Source organism: Saimiri boliviensis, chromosome 1 (genome assembly GCF_048565385.1).
Source record: "Saimiri boliviensis isolate mSaiBol1 chromosome 1, mSaiBol1.pri, whole genome shotgun sequence".
Lineage (NCBI taxonomy): Eukaryota > Metazoa > Chordata > Mammalia > Primates > Cebidae > Saimiri > Saimiri boliviensis.
In genome coordinates, this window is record NC_133449.1 from 145,568,760 (window position 1) to 145,586,285 (window position 17,526).

The 17,526-nt window shown below is 41.8% G+C and overlaps 1 protein-coding gene across 5 annotated transcripts in view; it reads left to right on the forward strand.

Moving 5' to 3' along the window:
• HYDIN (HYDIN axonemal central pair apparatus protein) overlaps positions 1–17,526 on the forward strand; it is a 444,836-nt gene that overhangs the window by 183,492 nt on the left and 243,818 nt on the right. For all 5 annotated transcript variants that reach the window (XM_074406071.1, XM_074406078.1, XM_074406094.1 and 2 more), the window contains 5 exons: positions 5,655–5,890; positions 8,137–8,237; positions 10,707–10,842; positions 13,266–13,430; positions 14,847–14,999. In XM_074406071.1, coding sequence (XP_074262172.1) covers positions 5,655–5,890; positions 8,137–8,237; positions 10,707–10,842; positions 13,266–13,430; positions 14,847–14,999 — 791 coding nt within the window. The remainder of the gene's footprint in view (positions 1–5,654; positions 5,891–8,136; positions 8,238–10,706; positions 10,843–13,265; positions 13,431–14,846; positions 15,000–17,526) is intronic.

Here is a 17,526-nt window from a genome sequence, read left to right on the forward strand (position 1 = left end):
CTGATTCGGCTAAAAGTTTTGGTAATGAACTTAGCCAAAAATTAGCAACAATTTACTTTTCTTTTTTGGTATCTTATTGAACCATTTGATGATATAGCAGCTATGCAAGAGGCCAGAAAACACTGCAGAACCATGACCCCCAAGATTTCCCAAACCTGAGACATGAAAACATCTCAAAAACCCACTTAATCCACCTTCAAAACCTAAGTTATCTTTTCTTTTAGCTTAGCTACAAATTCTTTAATCTTCTCTGTATTGTGACAGGAAGTGTCAGCAATAACATAACTTTTGGGCCTGCCAAGAGGAGATCTAAGGCAATCTGTTTCCAAAACCACATGTATCAGTGGATGTAGGCTACTCTGCCCTGCTTCTGGAGTCTGCACTGCATGAGCCAAAGTGAGGGACGATTTTGTGATAATTTCTAATTATATGACCCCACAATTGGAGCCTCATGACTCCCACAGAGTACCATTATTTCCCCAGGTGGATTGGCTTCTCATCAGACTCTTTACAAAGAAGTATGGTAACACTCGAGGATGTGGAGAGGCATTTGAAACTTCCTAATTATTATCCCACATGTGCAAGTAGTAAGGCATTAATGAAACAGAAGAGCATGAGCTTGCTCAGGAATAAAAGTCTAATAGGGATGCATATAGGTCCTGTTGCAAAAGTGTAACTGATTGTTCCAGGAGTGAGCCAAGAATTGGAAGACTATTTTAGTTATTTCAGAATGGCAGACATACTGTGTGGGGTTGGAAAAGGGTTTGCAGAGGCTAATATAGTGCTGGGGAATACAGTAAGCTAACTGAAGTTGACAGTGTTATCCTTGTATTGGCACTAAATTCCATTCCTAAAGAGGAGTCTGTTATAGATTAGTGTTGGAGATGTGGCATTTATTTGCTTGGCGGTGAAGATACAGATTTTGCATCAGGGTCTGTTGGGATTGTTGATGTTCGGATAGTGGGTGGTTGGTAATAGTAATATATACTGGTTCCTAAAATTTCCATGGCTATAAAAATTTTTGATGGTAGGATTGGATGTTGGATCACATACCCAATAATTAGTTCTGTTGACTACAGCTGTAGTAGCATGAGAGAGTCAGATAATAGAATTGGGTAGTGATTGTACTTGAAGGAACATTGAGGCACAGACGAATCCTTGGATTGGTCAAAGAATAAATGGACCAAGTAAGAACTGGCATGCTAGCTGATACACTAAAGCGTCAGTTAAACATCTGCAAACCCACTATTTTTCAGGAGGTGCAAGGATGTGTTGAATGAGAATAAGGAGTTTGAAAACCTCTGAGCATTTATTGAACTTGGCCATTGGATAATTTGGACAGAGAAATTATTACAAAATATGATAACCTGTCTGGGATTTGGCGACAGAGTTGTTTAGATAAACATAAGCATTGAAGGACTCATTACTGGTGTCTCTTCCATGACACTGATATGAACTGGCAGTATGTAGCTCAAGGGGAAATATCTAAATTGACCTTAGGAGGGTGTAAAGTAGGGAGTCGGGGGCAAAACCAGATTTAGTGATCATAGAATTATCTTAGAAAGTAAGAGAGACATCACAGAGTGTATCAAAACTGTATAACCTTAAGATAGGAAACAAGGAGTAATAGGGTGAAATGATAAAGAACAAAATCACACAAGGGAGAGTGTGAGAAGCAGTATCGTCAGGCATCTGACAAAATCTCATCCCATCAGTCTTGAGCAGAAGCTATCTACTGTGGGTAACGTCTGCTTGTTCTGAGGGACTTGAAATAGCCGTCTATTTTTGAAGGTCACCTGCTTCTGAAGGTTTTTTGTTTTTTAGAAAACCTCTATTTAAGATCTCCAGTGAGAGTATTTTTCAACATGTCTTCAGCCAGTAATTTAGCTTCTATGGGCATCTTTTTCCTCAGAGTCCACCTCACAGTTTAACTGCAAGATCAGTTGTTAGAAGGCTCTGAAAAACACCTTCACTGGTTTATTTTTCAGTGTACTCATTCTTCAGGTGGAAAGAGGGGAGGGCTTCTGAGGGTGGGATTTTAGGAAAGTCTTCTTGAACTTACAGATGAGCTGGTTCTTAAAATATATTTTTTTATGTCTGCATGAAGCAAGGTTGACTCAGATTGATGAAATACTTGTGATCACGTGAATCTTCTAGTTATTATTTCATAAAGTGAATAGTCTATCAGTTACTGAGGGAGCTAACCAGATCTGATGACCGTCAGAGGGAAAGGTAAAACTCTTCATCAGGGAACTCTGAGAACCTCAGAGAACTGGGCCAACTTAAGATCAATAATACTCTTTTTATGCTCTACATTTCCCAAAATTATGGATTGTGAAATTTTTTATCAAAGGGCTAACATACTATATAGTTCTTTTTAACTCTCATAGTGTAAGGTGACATTTCCCAGGTGGGAAAATTTTAGTCTACAATTCCTTAGACATAGTCATAGCAGTGATCTTTCTGTACAGAAAGGCTCAAACTCATCCAAAGAATGTACAATTACAAGCACATATTCTGAACTTTGTGATTTGGGCCCAGTCCACATATATTCCAGAGACCGACATCCCTCTTGTCCAATGTTTCTGGATATGGTAGCAGGATGTGAGGCAGGAGCCAGCCACGTCACCAGCTACAGAGGCATTTTCCCATCGATTCTTATTCAGAGATTATTTCCTCTCTTCTATGATGGTGATGTTTTACCTATGGTAAAATATTTTTGTCAAAGACCATCTTAGATTCAGGGGCATATTTGGTATTCCAAAGACCATTGGAATGAACAGAGCTTCCCAATTTTAGACAACATTTGTTTTCTAAATCCGAAGCTAAATTTTATATTTCCAAACTGAATTGGGTGTATGTGCTTATTGATTTCCCATAGTGTGAATTATTTCTATGGACCATGACAAAAATGCCACCTGATTTGCATAATGATCTACCAACACAGTTCCCTTTGCTTTGTGGAGATTTTTACTTTATTAGAAAAATTAAAAATCCGTTGTCTAAAATATTCCATGAATCTCCAAAGTCTCTCAATTATAATTTAGTGTTTTGTCTTGCAGGTTGCTGAATCAATTTAAGATTCTCATTAGGGTCCATTCTTTAGTAGAGCGGTCATGTACCAAATAATGTACTATATTTTTAAAGAATTGTAATTTTTCCTTTGCAGCCTTGTGATCTTCAGCTGCTAGTTTCTGCTAGTCTTCTTAGGGGCTTTTTAGGTCAGGTGAAAATAGGCATCTTGGAGGAGAATTGAACCTTTTGAGAATGTTGTATTTTATTTTATTTATTTATTTTTGAGACGGAGTTTCGCTCTTGTTACCCAGGCTGGAGTGCAATGGCGCGATCTCGGCTCACCGCAACCTCCGCCTCCTGGGTTCAGGCAATTCTCCTGCCTCAGCCTCCTGAGTAGCTGGGATTACAGGCACACGCCACCATGCCCAGCTAATTTTTTGTATTTTTTTTTAGTAGAGACGGGGTTTCACTATGTTGACCAGGATGGTCTCGATCTCTTGACCTCGTGATCCACCCGTCTCGGCCTCCCAAAGTGCTGGGATTACAGGCTTGAGCCACCGTGCCCAGCCTAAGAATGTTGTATTTTAAATCATGTACTAGTATTGGAAGAAATATCAGGTGCCTCTGTGAATCCTTGAGACATTCCATGCAATTATGTTGTTAATTATTTGAAGAGAAGGCAAATAAATATTGATTTTTTTGTCTACCAGACACTAAAAGAAGGGAGCATAGAGGTCTACAGCTGTGAAGCACTTGCATTCAGGTGGACTGTAGATAGAATAGTATTAGGATTGGTTGCAACTAGAAACCTAGGAATAACTTTCTTATTCATGACCTTCAGTCTTTAACAAATCAGCATCCCCTTACTTTAGGCTTCATGACAAGCAATATGGGATATTACAGGTACTCGTATACTCGTACAAGGAATTATTGTAACTAGGAGGTCATAACTGGCTTTATTCTGTGAAAAACTTCTGGCTTTAAGGAAGCAGTCTGGGCAATGGCGTGGAAGACCCACCTGAATCTTTATAGAACCCACTTTCCATAATACACTCCACATTCACAGAACGTCTAACTCACAAGTGGTCAGATCAAATAAGGGTAAGCCTTCTGTAGTTTCAAGAGTCATTATTTGGTAAGTTCAGGAAAGTCACATGTAGCATGATTGTGAAACTGACTTTCTAGCAGTTCCTCTGGAATTTCCAAGAATAACCCTTCAAGTATACTCAGTCTCACAGTTCTTTTTCCATGAAAGATATATTCCAAGTAGGTTGGCAGGTGCGTAATCACAAAGGTACATGAATGTGCTTCCTCCAATGGCCTAATATGTAGAGAAAAGCCGAGACATGGGGCAGAAGTAGATCAACTCAAAGTACCCCCGACAGTAACAGTCATTACTCCAAGAGACCAAGTGCATTTTATTACAGCAGGGTTCAAGGTAGAAGACTAGCATTTCCATCCAGTAAAAGTATGCATTTTTGTTCTCCTGTGTCTATAGATTATTATTCTTGTTCTGAAAGTGGTATCAGATACAATAGCCACCTAGGAAATCAAAAATGAGAGCTTAGTGGCTGGGCACTGTGGCACATACCTATAATCCCAGCATTTTGGGAGGCTGAGGCTGGTGGATCACCTGAGGTCAAGAGTTCAAGACCAGCCTGGCCAACATGGTGAAACCCCATCTCTACAAAAAATACAAAAATTAGTTGCGCATGGTGATGCGTGGTGACAAACACCTGTAATCCCAGCTACTCAGGAGGCTGAGGCAGGAGAATCACTTGAACCTGGAAGGTGGAGGTTACAGTGAGCTGAGATCGTGCCACGACACTTCCAGCCTGGACAACAGAGCAAGACTCTGTCTCAAAAAAAAAAAAAAAAAAAAGAAAAAGAAAAAGAAAAAGAAAAAGAAAATCAGAGCTTAGTGTACTGCTTGCCAAGCAAAGAAGATCCACATCTCTTAAGAGAGGAGTTTCATGGAACAAAGCTAGATATGATGACAAAACAGCTTTGTCTTAGTGAGGTAAAAGTCAGGTGTTAGTCTCTGGCCAGCTCTAAAGCAGTTTGTAAAGTCTCTCTTGGGAGAGGCTATTTTTTGACACTGTATTATCAGCCCTAAAAGCGTGATCCCCAGGCAGGTCCAAGACACACTCTACCATGTCTTGCCAAGCTCTGGGTCACCCAGTGGGCAAAACTACGTAGGCTTTTTCTTTCACACACAGGCAAATAAAAAGCAAGCATGATTCCATGTAAAAAATACATATTTTTGTGCAAGAAATAAATGCAATATATACTTCTGCAAGGCTACTCAGCAAACTCCTAACAGAGGCTGCCTCTCTGGAAGGGCCTGGGTGGCAATCAAGGGGTTTGTTTTGTATCTGCTGTTTAACCTCCCACGTAGTAAATGCATAATAAATATTCATTAAGTGAATGCATAAATGAATGAATAAATACACTAATGAATGAAAATGTATTTATTGATGGAGTGAAACACTAAAAACAGTACTGAGGGCAAGTCGGAGTTAAGTAGTAATGAACTGCACAAACAGTTCATGGAAGAAGCTTAGCAGTTGCTAGGGGAGATTGAGGGTCAAGGAAGGTATGGGGGGCTTTTATTTCTCACCTCATATTTTGTTTTCCAGGGTTTCCTCATACCTTGACATGTTCCCTCAATAATACTTCTTTGGTCCCCATGACTTTCAAACTGCGTGTTCCTGGGGATGGCCTTGGCTGTAAAAGCATTTCATGTTGTGAGCAGCATGCAGACTACAAAAGACCATCTTGGACCAAGGAAGAAACATCCTCAATGAAACCAAAAGAATTCACCATCACGCCCGACTGTGGCACTATTCGCCCCCAGGGATTTGCTGCTATCAGGGTAAAGTGCATGGCCTTGCTCCACACACAGCCAAACAGCTGAACCTTCAAAACAGCCACTGGTCCCTCATCTAGGATTTGCTCTAGTATGTCCAGTGCCAGCAGGAGGGGGTGGCTGTCAACTTACAGGAAAAAGTGGGCCTATAATGAAATAAATCAGACACAGATACATTGGGCAAAGAAATGGGCACTGCTCCAGTAGCTTTACCTTAATCTAGATGCATTGCCTTTACCAGAAGAGTGAGTTCTCAGTATTTCTAGTGAAACCACTGATAGCCAGACAGTACACCCATCGGTACTAATAGAAACAGATTTCAGAACTTATTGATACTTAGGTTTATCTTTCCTTCAGACTCAGATCCTTTAGATACCAATAAATAGCCACACTTACACCAAAGATGACATCCAGTTTATTCAGCTTTGTAATCTGAATCTGGGCTTCATGGTGGCTGTGATAGCACTAACAGTTCCTTATCTTGAGTTCCACTGGAAAAGCCATGAGAAGTCCACTTCCTCATTCTTCCATGTTTTGTCTGTAATCAGGACACTTCAGTGCTTTGGTTATGGCCTCACAGTGCCACCAGTGGAGTTATTTCACCCTTCACTGTCTTCCCTCTTAGCTCTCTTCCTTCATTTTTGCTCCTCCAAACAGTTTGGTCTAGCAATATTTAAGCCTACTAAATTGACATGTTTTTTTTGTTTGTTTGTTTTTTACTTTCTGGGAAGTTAAAAAAAGATGAGACTTCGTAGCTAAAGCTAGTAGTTTTCTCTTTGGTCTTTAGCACTGAATATTTAAACTGGCTATCATTTTATCCCCCAAATTTGTTGTAAATGCCTCACGATACCTCAGCTTGAATCCACTCATCCTAAAGCTTTTCTAGGAGTTTTTGGCTCCTCCCTGGGCCCAGTGAGGCTCAATAACATAGATCGTAAGGTCTCAGGACTGCTAACTGTGGCTTTCCTAGTGGGAAGCGCTGCTGCGCTAGGGTTCTTTCCTTCTCACTTCGTAATACTCAGAGTATGTGTTACTCATCTTTTCTGTTGTTGTTGCTTCCCAGATATCTCAGGAAGATTAAAAGATTTGGTGTCTCACTAGCAGCCTTCTGCCAAAACCCCTTGTTTTTCCTTCTAGCCACAGCCCAGATACATAAACAGGGGGCTACAGTCACACTAGGGTCCTCTGTTTCTTTCCAAATCAATGACTTCATCGTCACTTTATTTTTCCTTTATATTTGGAAAGCTTTCTCCAAGCTATAGTTTTTCCTCCTGATCTGTACCTCACCAGGTCCGTGTGGACTCGAATTTGCATCCAGTGATCCCTCTGCAACAGAAAACATGTTAATTAGTACCAGATACATAATTTATAGTTTGAAAAGCCTTCACCCAGGCCAGAAGCCGTGTTCTAGACTTGCAAGTACCTCTTCCAGCGCAAATAATTTTGAAGCAATTAAAAATTGCACCAAGGCTTTGGAAAGTCTAATTGTACAGCTTCACAGCAAATAAAAACACAGGGTAAAATGTTCTGAGCAGCCCCCTCAACAGCCTCCCTTGACCCTCAATCTTCCCTAGCAGCTGCTAAACTTCTTGAATGAATTGTCCGTGCTATTCATTACTACTTAACTCCAACTTGCTAGATTTGGAACCTAAGTAGCTCTGAAATCTGTTTATATTCTGACCACGTTCTGTTGTCCTCAAATAGACCTTTCTTGGGCACTTTCTATTTTCTGATCTAATAAAGACTGTGGGGTGGTGGGAGCACAGTTTTGGTAAAGCAGACTAACTGATTTCTTACGTCATTTTTTGGGAACTGGCATGGTTATTTCCCCTTGTTTTACCATAAGAGAGCTTGTGCTATAGCGTTTCATTAGTGTGTTATGTTTTCATAATTCATATAGCCCAGTGGCAGGGAACAATTTAAATCGCAGTAATTAAAGTTGGTTTAATATTGCTCATCGTTCATGCTCATTTTTCCCTTTTATGCAGGTATGTGGCTTCTTTGACAAAACCTCCTCAGAAATGAGCAAAGCCATTATACTAAAAGCCATTTGGTTTCTACCCTGGCCTTTGAAAACACTCAGCATGCCCTGACCCTACAGTGTAACTTGTTCAACTAACAATGTGAAACACCATATATCCGTAAAGCACTTAGAAACCACACTGATCAGTAGTCCTCCCAGGGCTCCTCTCCCCTGTGTAGAGAGAGAATCTGCTTTTTAGAAAAGCAACTTGTCAACTTCTTCTTTCCAGGTGACCTTGTGCTCCAACACTGTGCAGAAATATGAGCTGGCACTGGTGGTGGACGTGGAGGGCATTGGAGAAGAGGTGCTGGCACTCCTAATTACAGCAAGGTATCTCTCCCCAGCCTGCTCTTATCCGGAGTCACCCCTGAGCCTCCAGTAACGGGCTGCCTCCCAGAAGGCAGCTTCGCCTGCCAACCCAAGCACACTGGTTTTATCCTGCCTTCCTGGGAAGGGAAGTTGAATCTGATATTCAAATGACAAAGCAGCAAATGGTTCTAAAAGCACCTTTGGTAGAGATAAGAAGAGGTGTGTGTGTTTTGTAGAGTGTGGGCAAAGAATGCTAAGAATAGTGAAGAAACAGGCCAGACCCTCTCTAATGAGTCTGACTTTCAAAGTATGCAACCGGAAAGGTTTTTAGCAGGAAGCGCTGAAGAGCTGCTGGTTTTGATTTTCGTCTTCGAATATAGTGCTCTGGAGTTAGGCAGCAGGAAGACGCTGCTGTCAGTCCTGTAGTGGAAGGTCCGTGGAGCCAAGAGGTCCCTGCCCCAGGACACTGCTGCTGTGACTTGAATTGCAGGCTAGGAGTGGGCCCCCAAGATGAGACTCATTTTTAACAATGCACATGCCTCAGAACCGTCTCCAAATCCTCTCTTTCTCTTAGAGAGGCAGCCAGGTTGAAATCATGACCCAGCCATTTGTTGACTATGTCTTTTCAACCAGCCTACAGTCACTGCGATAGTGCTGATGAGGGTAGTGCTGATGAGGGTGGTGGTGTCATCGACTGATAATGATGTGATCCTAAGTAAAAGCATGAGGCCATACTCTTCCCAAAGCAAACAGTGTCTAGATCTGGGACTTTAAGGTGTATGTGTGAAAATGCTTTATACAGGAAATAGAGAACGTGAGTTGTTAAACTGATAATCAAGCTAACATGTTAATCTCTAGAATTCAGATCTCTTGTGAATCTTAGGAAGATACCCACTTTAAAGAAGGGGCAGTGTGCTGGCTGGTGGAGAGAAAACTTGACACATTTCACATGTCTTGGGCTTGGGTGAAGATAAATAACAGTGCAGAAATAACTTAGGGTTCCCACTGCGTTGCCTTGACAACTTAGTATTCCTGCAAGACCTAATTTTTTCCTTTGTTTACACACAGTAAAAACTGTAATGTGGTCCTCTCTGTGCCCAGGTTTGTCTTTTAGTCTAGTGTTGCATTTCTTTCCTATGCAGGCTTATTCAGATATTTTCTGGCCCCTTTCCCTACAGTTATCAATAGGAATTCTAAATTTAAAACAATAAAAAGGTCTAAAGAGGCTTTGAGTTTTCTGCTTATATTCTGTGAACCAAGTCAAGTAGTGTAAGCCCTCTCAGTCACAGCATTTCAGGCGGTAAAGGATCAGCTTTAAGAAAGTCACTGGGTCAACGGACAACTTCCATTCTAGCTAAAAATGAACACTCATCTCATGTAAACTTTGGGGTTAAAATAAAGGCTCTTTCATGTTCTGATTTTTGGCATAATCTGTAGGAACTACTCACTGACTATTAACAGAAGAACTGCTTTTAGAACTGCAGCCTCAGTAACTCTCTCCAGAGAGCCGGCAGTGACGTCCTGCCATGCTTCTGCCACAGGCTCACTCCCTCTTACTGAGCACTTACCTGGTGCTGGGCTGTGCCCTTCCAACACCCTAAGAAGAGTTTATAACACCGACATCAATCCCTAGAACTATCCTCGTTTGACCTGTGAGAGAAATGGGACTCTGAGACAGAAAGCAGCTTGTCCAAGGTCACACAGGTTGTACTTAGTAAGGTCAGTCTGCAAAGCTGGCTCTGCAAATTCGAAAGCCAGTACTCTTCACCATGGCACTATACTGAAACAATGGCATAGGACAAGTTAGACCTTGAGATTCACAGACACCAAATAAAATCCAGGTTACCCAATAGTACACCAACAGCAAACACAGGGCTTCAGCTCCTCTCTTTCCTGCATATAGCCCTCCCTCCCTTTCCTTCCACCTCACCCCCTCTGTGTCAGCACACTGAGAACCCCATCACAGTCACAGTGCCAGTTCTGGGCAGAGCAGCCACCTGAGCCTCTGTATCCAAGACAGCTGTTCTGCAGAAGAATTGGCATTTTTACTGTCATTTAGATGGTGTGAGCTGTCCCTAGTCCTTGGGGGCCTTTCTGACTGGTCCAAAGTGTCACAGCTAGTTAGGACCCCATGCTGGTGGCACTGGCCCTGTTTAGCATGGAAACAGATTCACTGCCCTAAGGATCCTGTCCCGTGTAGACCCCTTACCCAGGGAAGGCCAAATATCTAAAACAACAGAAATAGGAGTCATTACCCACCAGACAGCTGTTCAAGGAATTCTGCTTCTAGTCCTTTTTTGATTAAAAAGTGGTGACTGGGGGCCAAGAGACAGGGAAGACAGGAGGAGAGAAGCTCTGAAAGTGACTAATGTGGTTATTTGAGAAAAACTACTATGTGACACTGACAAATGTCTCTCACTTGGGACACTGCGTTCTCTGTGTGTAAACAAGCTCTCTGTTTTGAATTGTGTGATGGGCTCCTCCGATCAGGTGTGTTGTACCTGCCCTCTACCTGGTCAACACAGAGGTGGACTTTGGGCACTGCTTCCTGAAGTACCCATACAAGAAAACACTCCAGCTTGCCAATCAAGATGACCTCCCAGGATTCTATGAGGTGCAGCCTCAGGTGAGTTCCTTTCTCTTTCTTCAGTGTTAATTCTTCCATTGCATTCCCTTGATGAGAAAGAGAAATCCCTTTGAAGTGCCACATTCCCAAACACATGACCTTAAGTAATGCTGATTTTTAACCCTTAGATAGTAATAAAGTCATAGTTGGATTGCTAGCTGCATGCCTGAGCAGCAGCAGGTGTAAACCGTTGTTAATTTCCCAGGGAAATTACCCTGGATAAAGAAGGGAATGTGTCAATTAAGCCAACACGCAGAATTGCACCTGCAAATAATTGCCTGCCAACTAACCATGCATGGGAAATGAGCTAGGAGTTTTCACTATGTCCATGGCTGTGATTTGAATGGCATCAGTAAGTAATGCAATATTTATAAGTAGATTTGTTGGACCAGAAAGCTAGAGACAATACAGGAATAAGAAAGGAGGAATGGTCTCTTCATGTTTTCTGAAATGTGTCTGTCCATATGCCACTACACCCAGCTAGGTGGGAGACTAAGCAGTTTAACACAGATGGCTAAACAATTTTTTAAAAATCTGTACAGATTAGAGTAATGGAAGGTTACTTCTGAGATGCAGTTTGCCAAGAATGCATTTGGGTATAAAACTCAGTTATGTAAGTACAATATTCTAATTAAAATATATGTAAAAATATCATATGGGGTTTTATTTGACTACAAGATCAATAGGAGATAAAACAGCAATATGGAGGCCACAGAAACAAGGCAGGTTTAGGCTGCAGCAGAGAACTACCGCATTCAGGTTAAGGAAGGAGATGGCTGCCTGTCAGGACACAGCCAGAAGTTTGTCTTCAGATCATGTCATTGTATTTTTCTAATGGAAACTTGAAAAAAGTAAAGCATCACATTCAAAGTAACCAAAATGACAATCCATGGCACCTGCAAATCCAAGTCATGCGTGTGTTTAATCTGAAACAGAATAGACTTAGCTAGGAGAACAAAGCTGCCTTTCACAAGTCACGCCACTTGTAAACCTGCACAACTATGTGCAGTGGCCCTGCCCTGCCACGCCATTTGTAAATGGGCTGTGACGTAACCGAGAAGTAGAATGATTCTATGGGTTTCTCTGAGACAGAACCAGCCAAGGGTGGGGGTGACAGAAGACAGGGTCTAACACCCAGATGCTCCGCAGCAGCCAGCCCAGCTCTGCACACTGCGTGGTCATTTCAAGAACTCAGAGTGGAGCTTGCATCTGGGGTCAGGGGAAGTTGTTCGGCACAGCAGGGCTGGGCACAGGATGAGGCACTTGCCTCGGGCACAAAATTTAAGGGGAAGCCAAACACACAGTCAAGATACTTAATATTTTCATGCCATATTGTAAGAAATAAAAAATAATTTCAAAAAATCCATAATGAACAAAATATCAAAACTTAGGTAAAGATAGATCAGCCTGACCTCAAGCTATATAATAAGGCTCGGCAGAGCCCTGTGGCATGGGGAGGAGGAGGTAGACTGGGCCATGTTAGACCAGACCAGATGCAGGAAGACTGTGGGGTGCTCCGGGCAGGTGATGCCTGCATGCTCTGTCTTCCTCCAGGGCAGCAGAGGCTCTGAGAAATGGTTCCCAGAATTATACAATGGAATTCAAAAAATTTTATTTGTGTTCTTGTTGTGTAAAAGCTGGTAATATGCTGCAGAACAGGGTTTTGAGAAATACACGTTGGTCAACATTGGACACTTGTCCATTCTTTCATTCATTCATTCCTCATTTTAAAAACTGAGCATATAAGCTTTGGGTCAGAAAGTGGGTATGTAGAGAGGAGAGGCCCAGCTGTATGCTAAGAAGTTGTCAGCGGGACATGCAGGTGGCATGGTGCTGTCCAGTGCATGCTGTGGAAAAGGACTGCACAGGATGCTCCCTGGGGACAGAGGAAATGTTCCCACCCTAGAGCCCTGGAGGAACCAGGGGAGAATTCAGGATGAGTGTGCCAGAAGGGTTGACGGAAACAGGCATTCTGGGAGGAGTCACTACAAGTGCAAAGGATTGGAGGTGGGAAGCAGCGTCATGGATTCCAGAAACACCAGCGGCCTCTATTGATAGAGCACAAAGGGTGAGGGAGTGGGGATGCCGCATGGGGTTGCAGAGGACCAAGTTAAGGAACTTGGAAAGTGGTAAGTGGACCTTTTCCTAAGGAAAGTAGAAAGCTGTTGCCCTGAACTTATTTGTGTTGTGGAAAATTCTGCATGTTGCTATGTCGGGCACTTTGAATTTTGGGCCTCATGTTCACCCCACTTAACCAGATTTCCTTTTGGCTGAGTTGAGGTACTCATTCCCTATTTACTTGCTTGAATAATAAGACATTTCTAAAGGAGGCCTATAGACTCAGGAAAACACTTCAAAATAAGTGAATATGCTATTCGTTCCACGCTACGCTGTCCTTACCCCTCTGGTTTTCTCTCCACCAGGTGTGTGAGGATGTGCCTGCTGTGCTGCTTTCCAGCCCCACCCCTAGCGGGGTCATCCCCCCCAGCAGCACCATCCACATACCGCTGGCCCTGGAGACCCAGGTCACCGGAAAACACAGGTCCACGGTTTACATCTCGATCTTTGGGAGCCAGGACCCCCCTTTGGTGAGAGTCCATTTCCAGAACTGCAGTTGAAATTGCTATGCTTCTTCTCAAACATTTTGTGCTTTCTCACTTAAGGCCCGCATGTATTCACATCTGCCTCAGTTGTAGGGTTTTATGTTTTTTCTCTGCAGTCGTAAAATACCAGTGCTGTGTGACTTTAAGGAATCTGTTTATGGCTACATTTAACAGAAGTGGTATTTTATAGCATTTGTCCTTAAACCCAGCAGGGTACCAGGAGTTTCTCACACACACACGTGTGTACACACGTACACAGTCACACGTGCCTGACCCCTGTCCAGTCTTTTGAAATCAGAATCTCCGACGGGAGGGACCCAGCACATCTGTATGGGACCCAGCACATCTGTGTGTTTAACAAGCTCCTTAGTTGTTACTGGTGCAAAGCTGGGTTTGGGTATCACTGGCTTGTCACATGTGGGCTGGGAGATCAGTTTCCTTCACTGCTCATCTGAACTTTTTTTGTATATTGACTTGACTCATACCCCGTATTAGCCTAGTCAAGCTGTTAAGAGAAATAGTCCCTCTCCAAGACAAAGAAGGATTCATGGAAAGCTCTCCACTGCTTAAGCTAAGTTGAAGGATAAACACTAAATTCTACAGGAGGTTTGCCCACATGTATCCTTAAATATGTGGTTTACTTGGAAACTAGTGATGTCAGCTTATGTTTCTTTGATGTAACTCTGATTGCTTAGAGTGCATAAAACACTAGGATTTTGCTTTTATCTCTTCCATATAAGATGCTGTAGATAAGCCATTTAACTTATAAAGCAGCATCACCAGGGTAGACCAACCCCAAAACATGCCACCAGTTCAGGTCCTGCTCCCCAAGGCTCACTGTGCCCCACCCCACTCCCAGCCCCATCCACAGATGCAGCCCATGAGAGGATAGCTTGCTGAGCAGGCGGAACTTGATGAAAGAAAAGGGCCATCTTCCTCAGGCAGACGCAGTGCCTGGCTCAGGGTACAAGGAGAAGAGAGCAAAGCAAAGTGCATTTCAGTCCCCAACCTGTACAACTGTGTGCAGTGGCCCTGCCCTGCCACACCACTTGTAAAGCGACAGAACTGGAACTCAAACCCAGCCACATCTGACTTTGAAGTACTGACCCTTAACCTGGTACTAAGTGTTCTTAAGGCTGGAGTGCTGTGTGGGATGTGAGGGACCCAGATTCTGGTTTCCACTCAATGCATGGCTCTGGGCTGACTTGGGAAGCTGCTCATCCTTTCTGGGGAAGAAGTCCAGCCTGGAGGCTGTGTTCCTGAGACCACAGAACACCGGTGAGAAGGGATGCCAGTTCTCATAAGCACCCTCTTACACCCTTGCTTTTTACTGAAGGAATGGCTAAAAGTGGCTAGTCATTTCCAATTGTTCCTGTGTTCTTTCTCTCTGGTGGAACTCAGGTATGTCACTTAAAGAGCATTGGAGAAGGCCCAGTTATCTACATCCATCCCAGTCAAGTGGATTTTGGCAGTATCTATGTCCTACAAGACTCTTCCAGGATTCTCAACCTATGCAACCAGTCCTTCATTCCCGCATTTTTCCGGGCACACATGGTAAGTTACTGTTGTGTGATGAAACACAACTTTGGCTTATAGGCAGTAGCCCTATTTTTACAACATGTCTTTGAAAATGATCACCAGAAGCAGAGATTTGCATGGTTAAGTTGTATTAAACCATGTCATTCCCATCCCCAAATCTTCATTATAGTAAATTATTAATATAATTAATGTATCAATAATTTTATTAAGGGATGCCTTAGCTTAAGGGATGCCTATTATAATACTTCTGTTGATTAATAAACACAATGTGCATATCTTTTGGTAAACAGGCAAGTACATTCAATAGAATCCCAGGTCAGGAAGACGCTTCAAAAGTCAACAAGCTCCCCTACTGAACTGTACCTAAGCCCAGCCCCAGCCCTCAAAAGAAAACACTTTTTAGATGTCTCTGTAACTAGAAGTGCTTCCTTTAATTTGACTTCTTTTCACTACAAATGTGCTGGTGTGTATATTCTGTTTTTATTTCTCTCTTCCTTCTAGCAATATTTTAAGGTAGTTTGTAAGGATGTAGAAAATACAAGGGAATATTCACCAAAAACAGAAATTAGACAGTAAAGGCAGATACAAAATAGATGTAAAATGGTTTTAGAAATGGATTTGTCTCATTTCTATGTACAGTTGACCCTTGAACAATGTGGGGATTAGGGACAACAAACCCCCATGTAGTTGAAAATTCACATATAACTTTTTTTTAAACTTTTTATTTTAGTTTCAAGGGCTGCATGTGCAGGTTTGTTATATAGGTAAATTGTATGTCAAAAGTTTTGTGTACAGATTATTTTATCACCCAGGTAATAACCATAGTATCCAATAGGTAGTTTTTCTATTTTCTCCTCCTCCCACTTTTCACCCTCAAGTAAGCCCCAGTGTCTCTTGTTCCCTTCTTTATGTGATATTTGCTTTTCTGTTCCTGCATTAATTTGCTTAGGATAATGGCCTCCAGCTCCATCCAGTTGCTGCAAAGGACACGATTTCATTTCAGACACATAGACCAATGTAACAAAACAGAGAACCCAGATACAATGCCACACAGCCTACAACCATCTTCTCTTTGACAAAATTGACAAAACAAACAATGGGGAAAAGATTCTCTGTTCAATAAATGGTGCTTAGAAAACTGACTCGTCATATGCAGAAGATTGAAACTAGACTCCTTCCTCACACCATATAAAAAAATCAACTCAAGATGAATGAAAGACTTATGTGTAAAATCTAAAACTATAAAAATCCTGGAAGATAATCTAGGAAATACCATTCTGGACACAAGCCCTGGCAAAGATTTCATGACAGATTGTAAAAGCAATTACAACAAAAACAAAAATTGACAAATGGATCCTAATTAAACTAAAGAGCTTTTGCACAGCAAAAGAAACATATAACTTTTGACCCCTCAAAAACTTACCTGTTAACAGCCTACTGTTGACCAGAACCTTTTCCAATAATAGTCAATTAACATATATTTTTGTATGCATCGCATGCTGTATTCTTACAATAAAGTAAGCTAGAGAAAAGAAATGTTATTAAGAGAATCACAAGGAAGCAAAAACGTACTTATTATTCATTAAGTGCAGGTTGATCATCATAAATATCTTCATACTCATCATCTTCACATTGAGTAGGCTGAGGAGGAGAGGAAGAGAAGGAGTTGGTCTTACTGTCCCATGGGTGGCAGAGGTGGAAGAAAATCCACATATAACTGGACCCATGCAGTCCAAACCCATGTTGTTCAAGGGTCAACTGTATTTAATAATGACATTCAGACCTGCTGGTCTTCTATAAGCTAATTTTTATTTTTTTGTATAAGAACAGACATGAAATGGTGGGGGTTTTGTGGAGTTTAGGAATTTCTATTACAATAATTGCAAGTATTCCTGATTTTAGAACTAGTTTTCTAAATTTAAATATAAAGTTTTTAATTGCATAGCCCTCTGCCTATCCTCAAATTATTGCATTTGAATGAGAACTTAACATTTAGTTTCAACATTTGTCAGGTATTTCTAAAGAATCAAATATTACTGATTTTATAAAATTTAAGGAATGTGATTTTCTGCTGACTTGTGACAGCTCATCAGAGACATTGATCCTGTTAGCAGCCATTTATCATCATTATTTATTTTTATTCTCATTTATCTTTACTTGTTATGAAGACAGCCATGTGCACATACAGTCTCTGCTCTTTTCAACAGAGGTTCTCACACAACCCCAATTGTGCTCTAACACTTTGTGGATCTTGAGTAAAAAAATATTGTTTTGTAATGTTTAAAGAAAAATCCTGTAGGAAAGACATTTTTGCTAGTCTTTATCCAGTTAGCAAATTGATGTGTTTGGTAGAAAGCACTGGATATTGCTTAGGAAGTGTTGCTTCTTTGTTCAGTGCCAAGTTGATGCTGGGAGAGGAAAAGTCAATCTCTGTCCTGGTCCAGAACAGTGAGGGGAGGGCAGCGGAGGGCTTGAGGAGATCACAGAGGAAGGAGAAGGATGGCTGAGACCATGAGAAAGCCTATGTGCGAATATAGCTGTC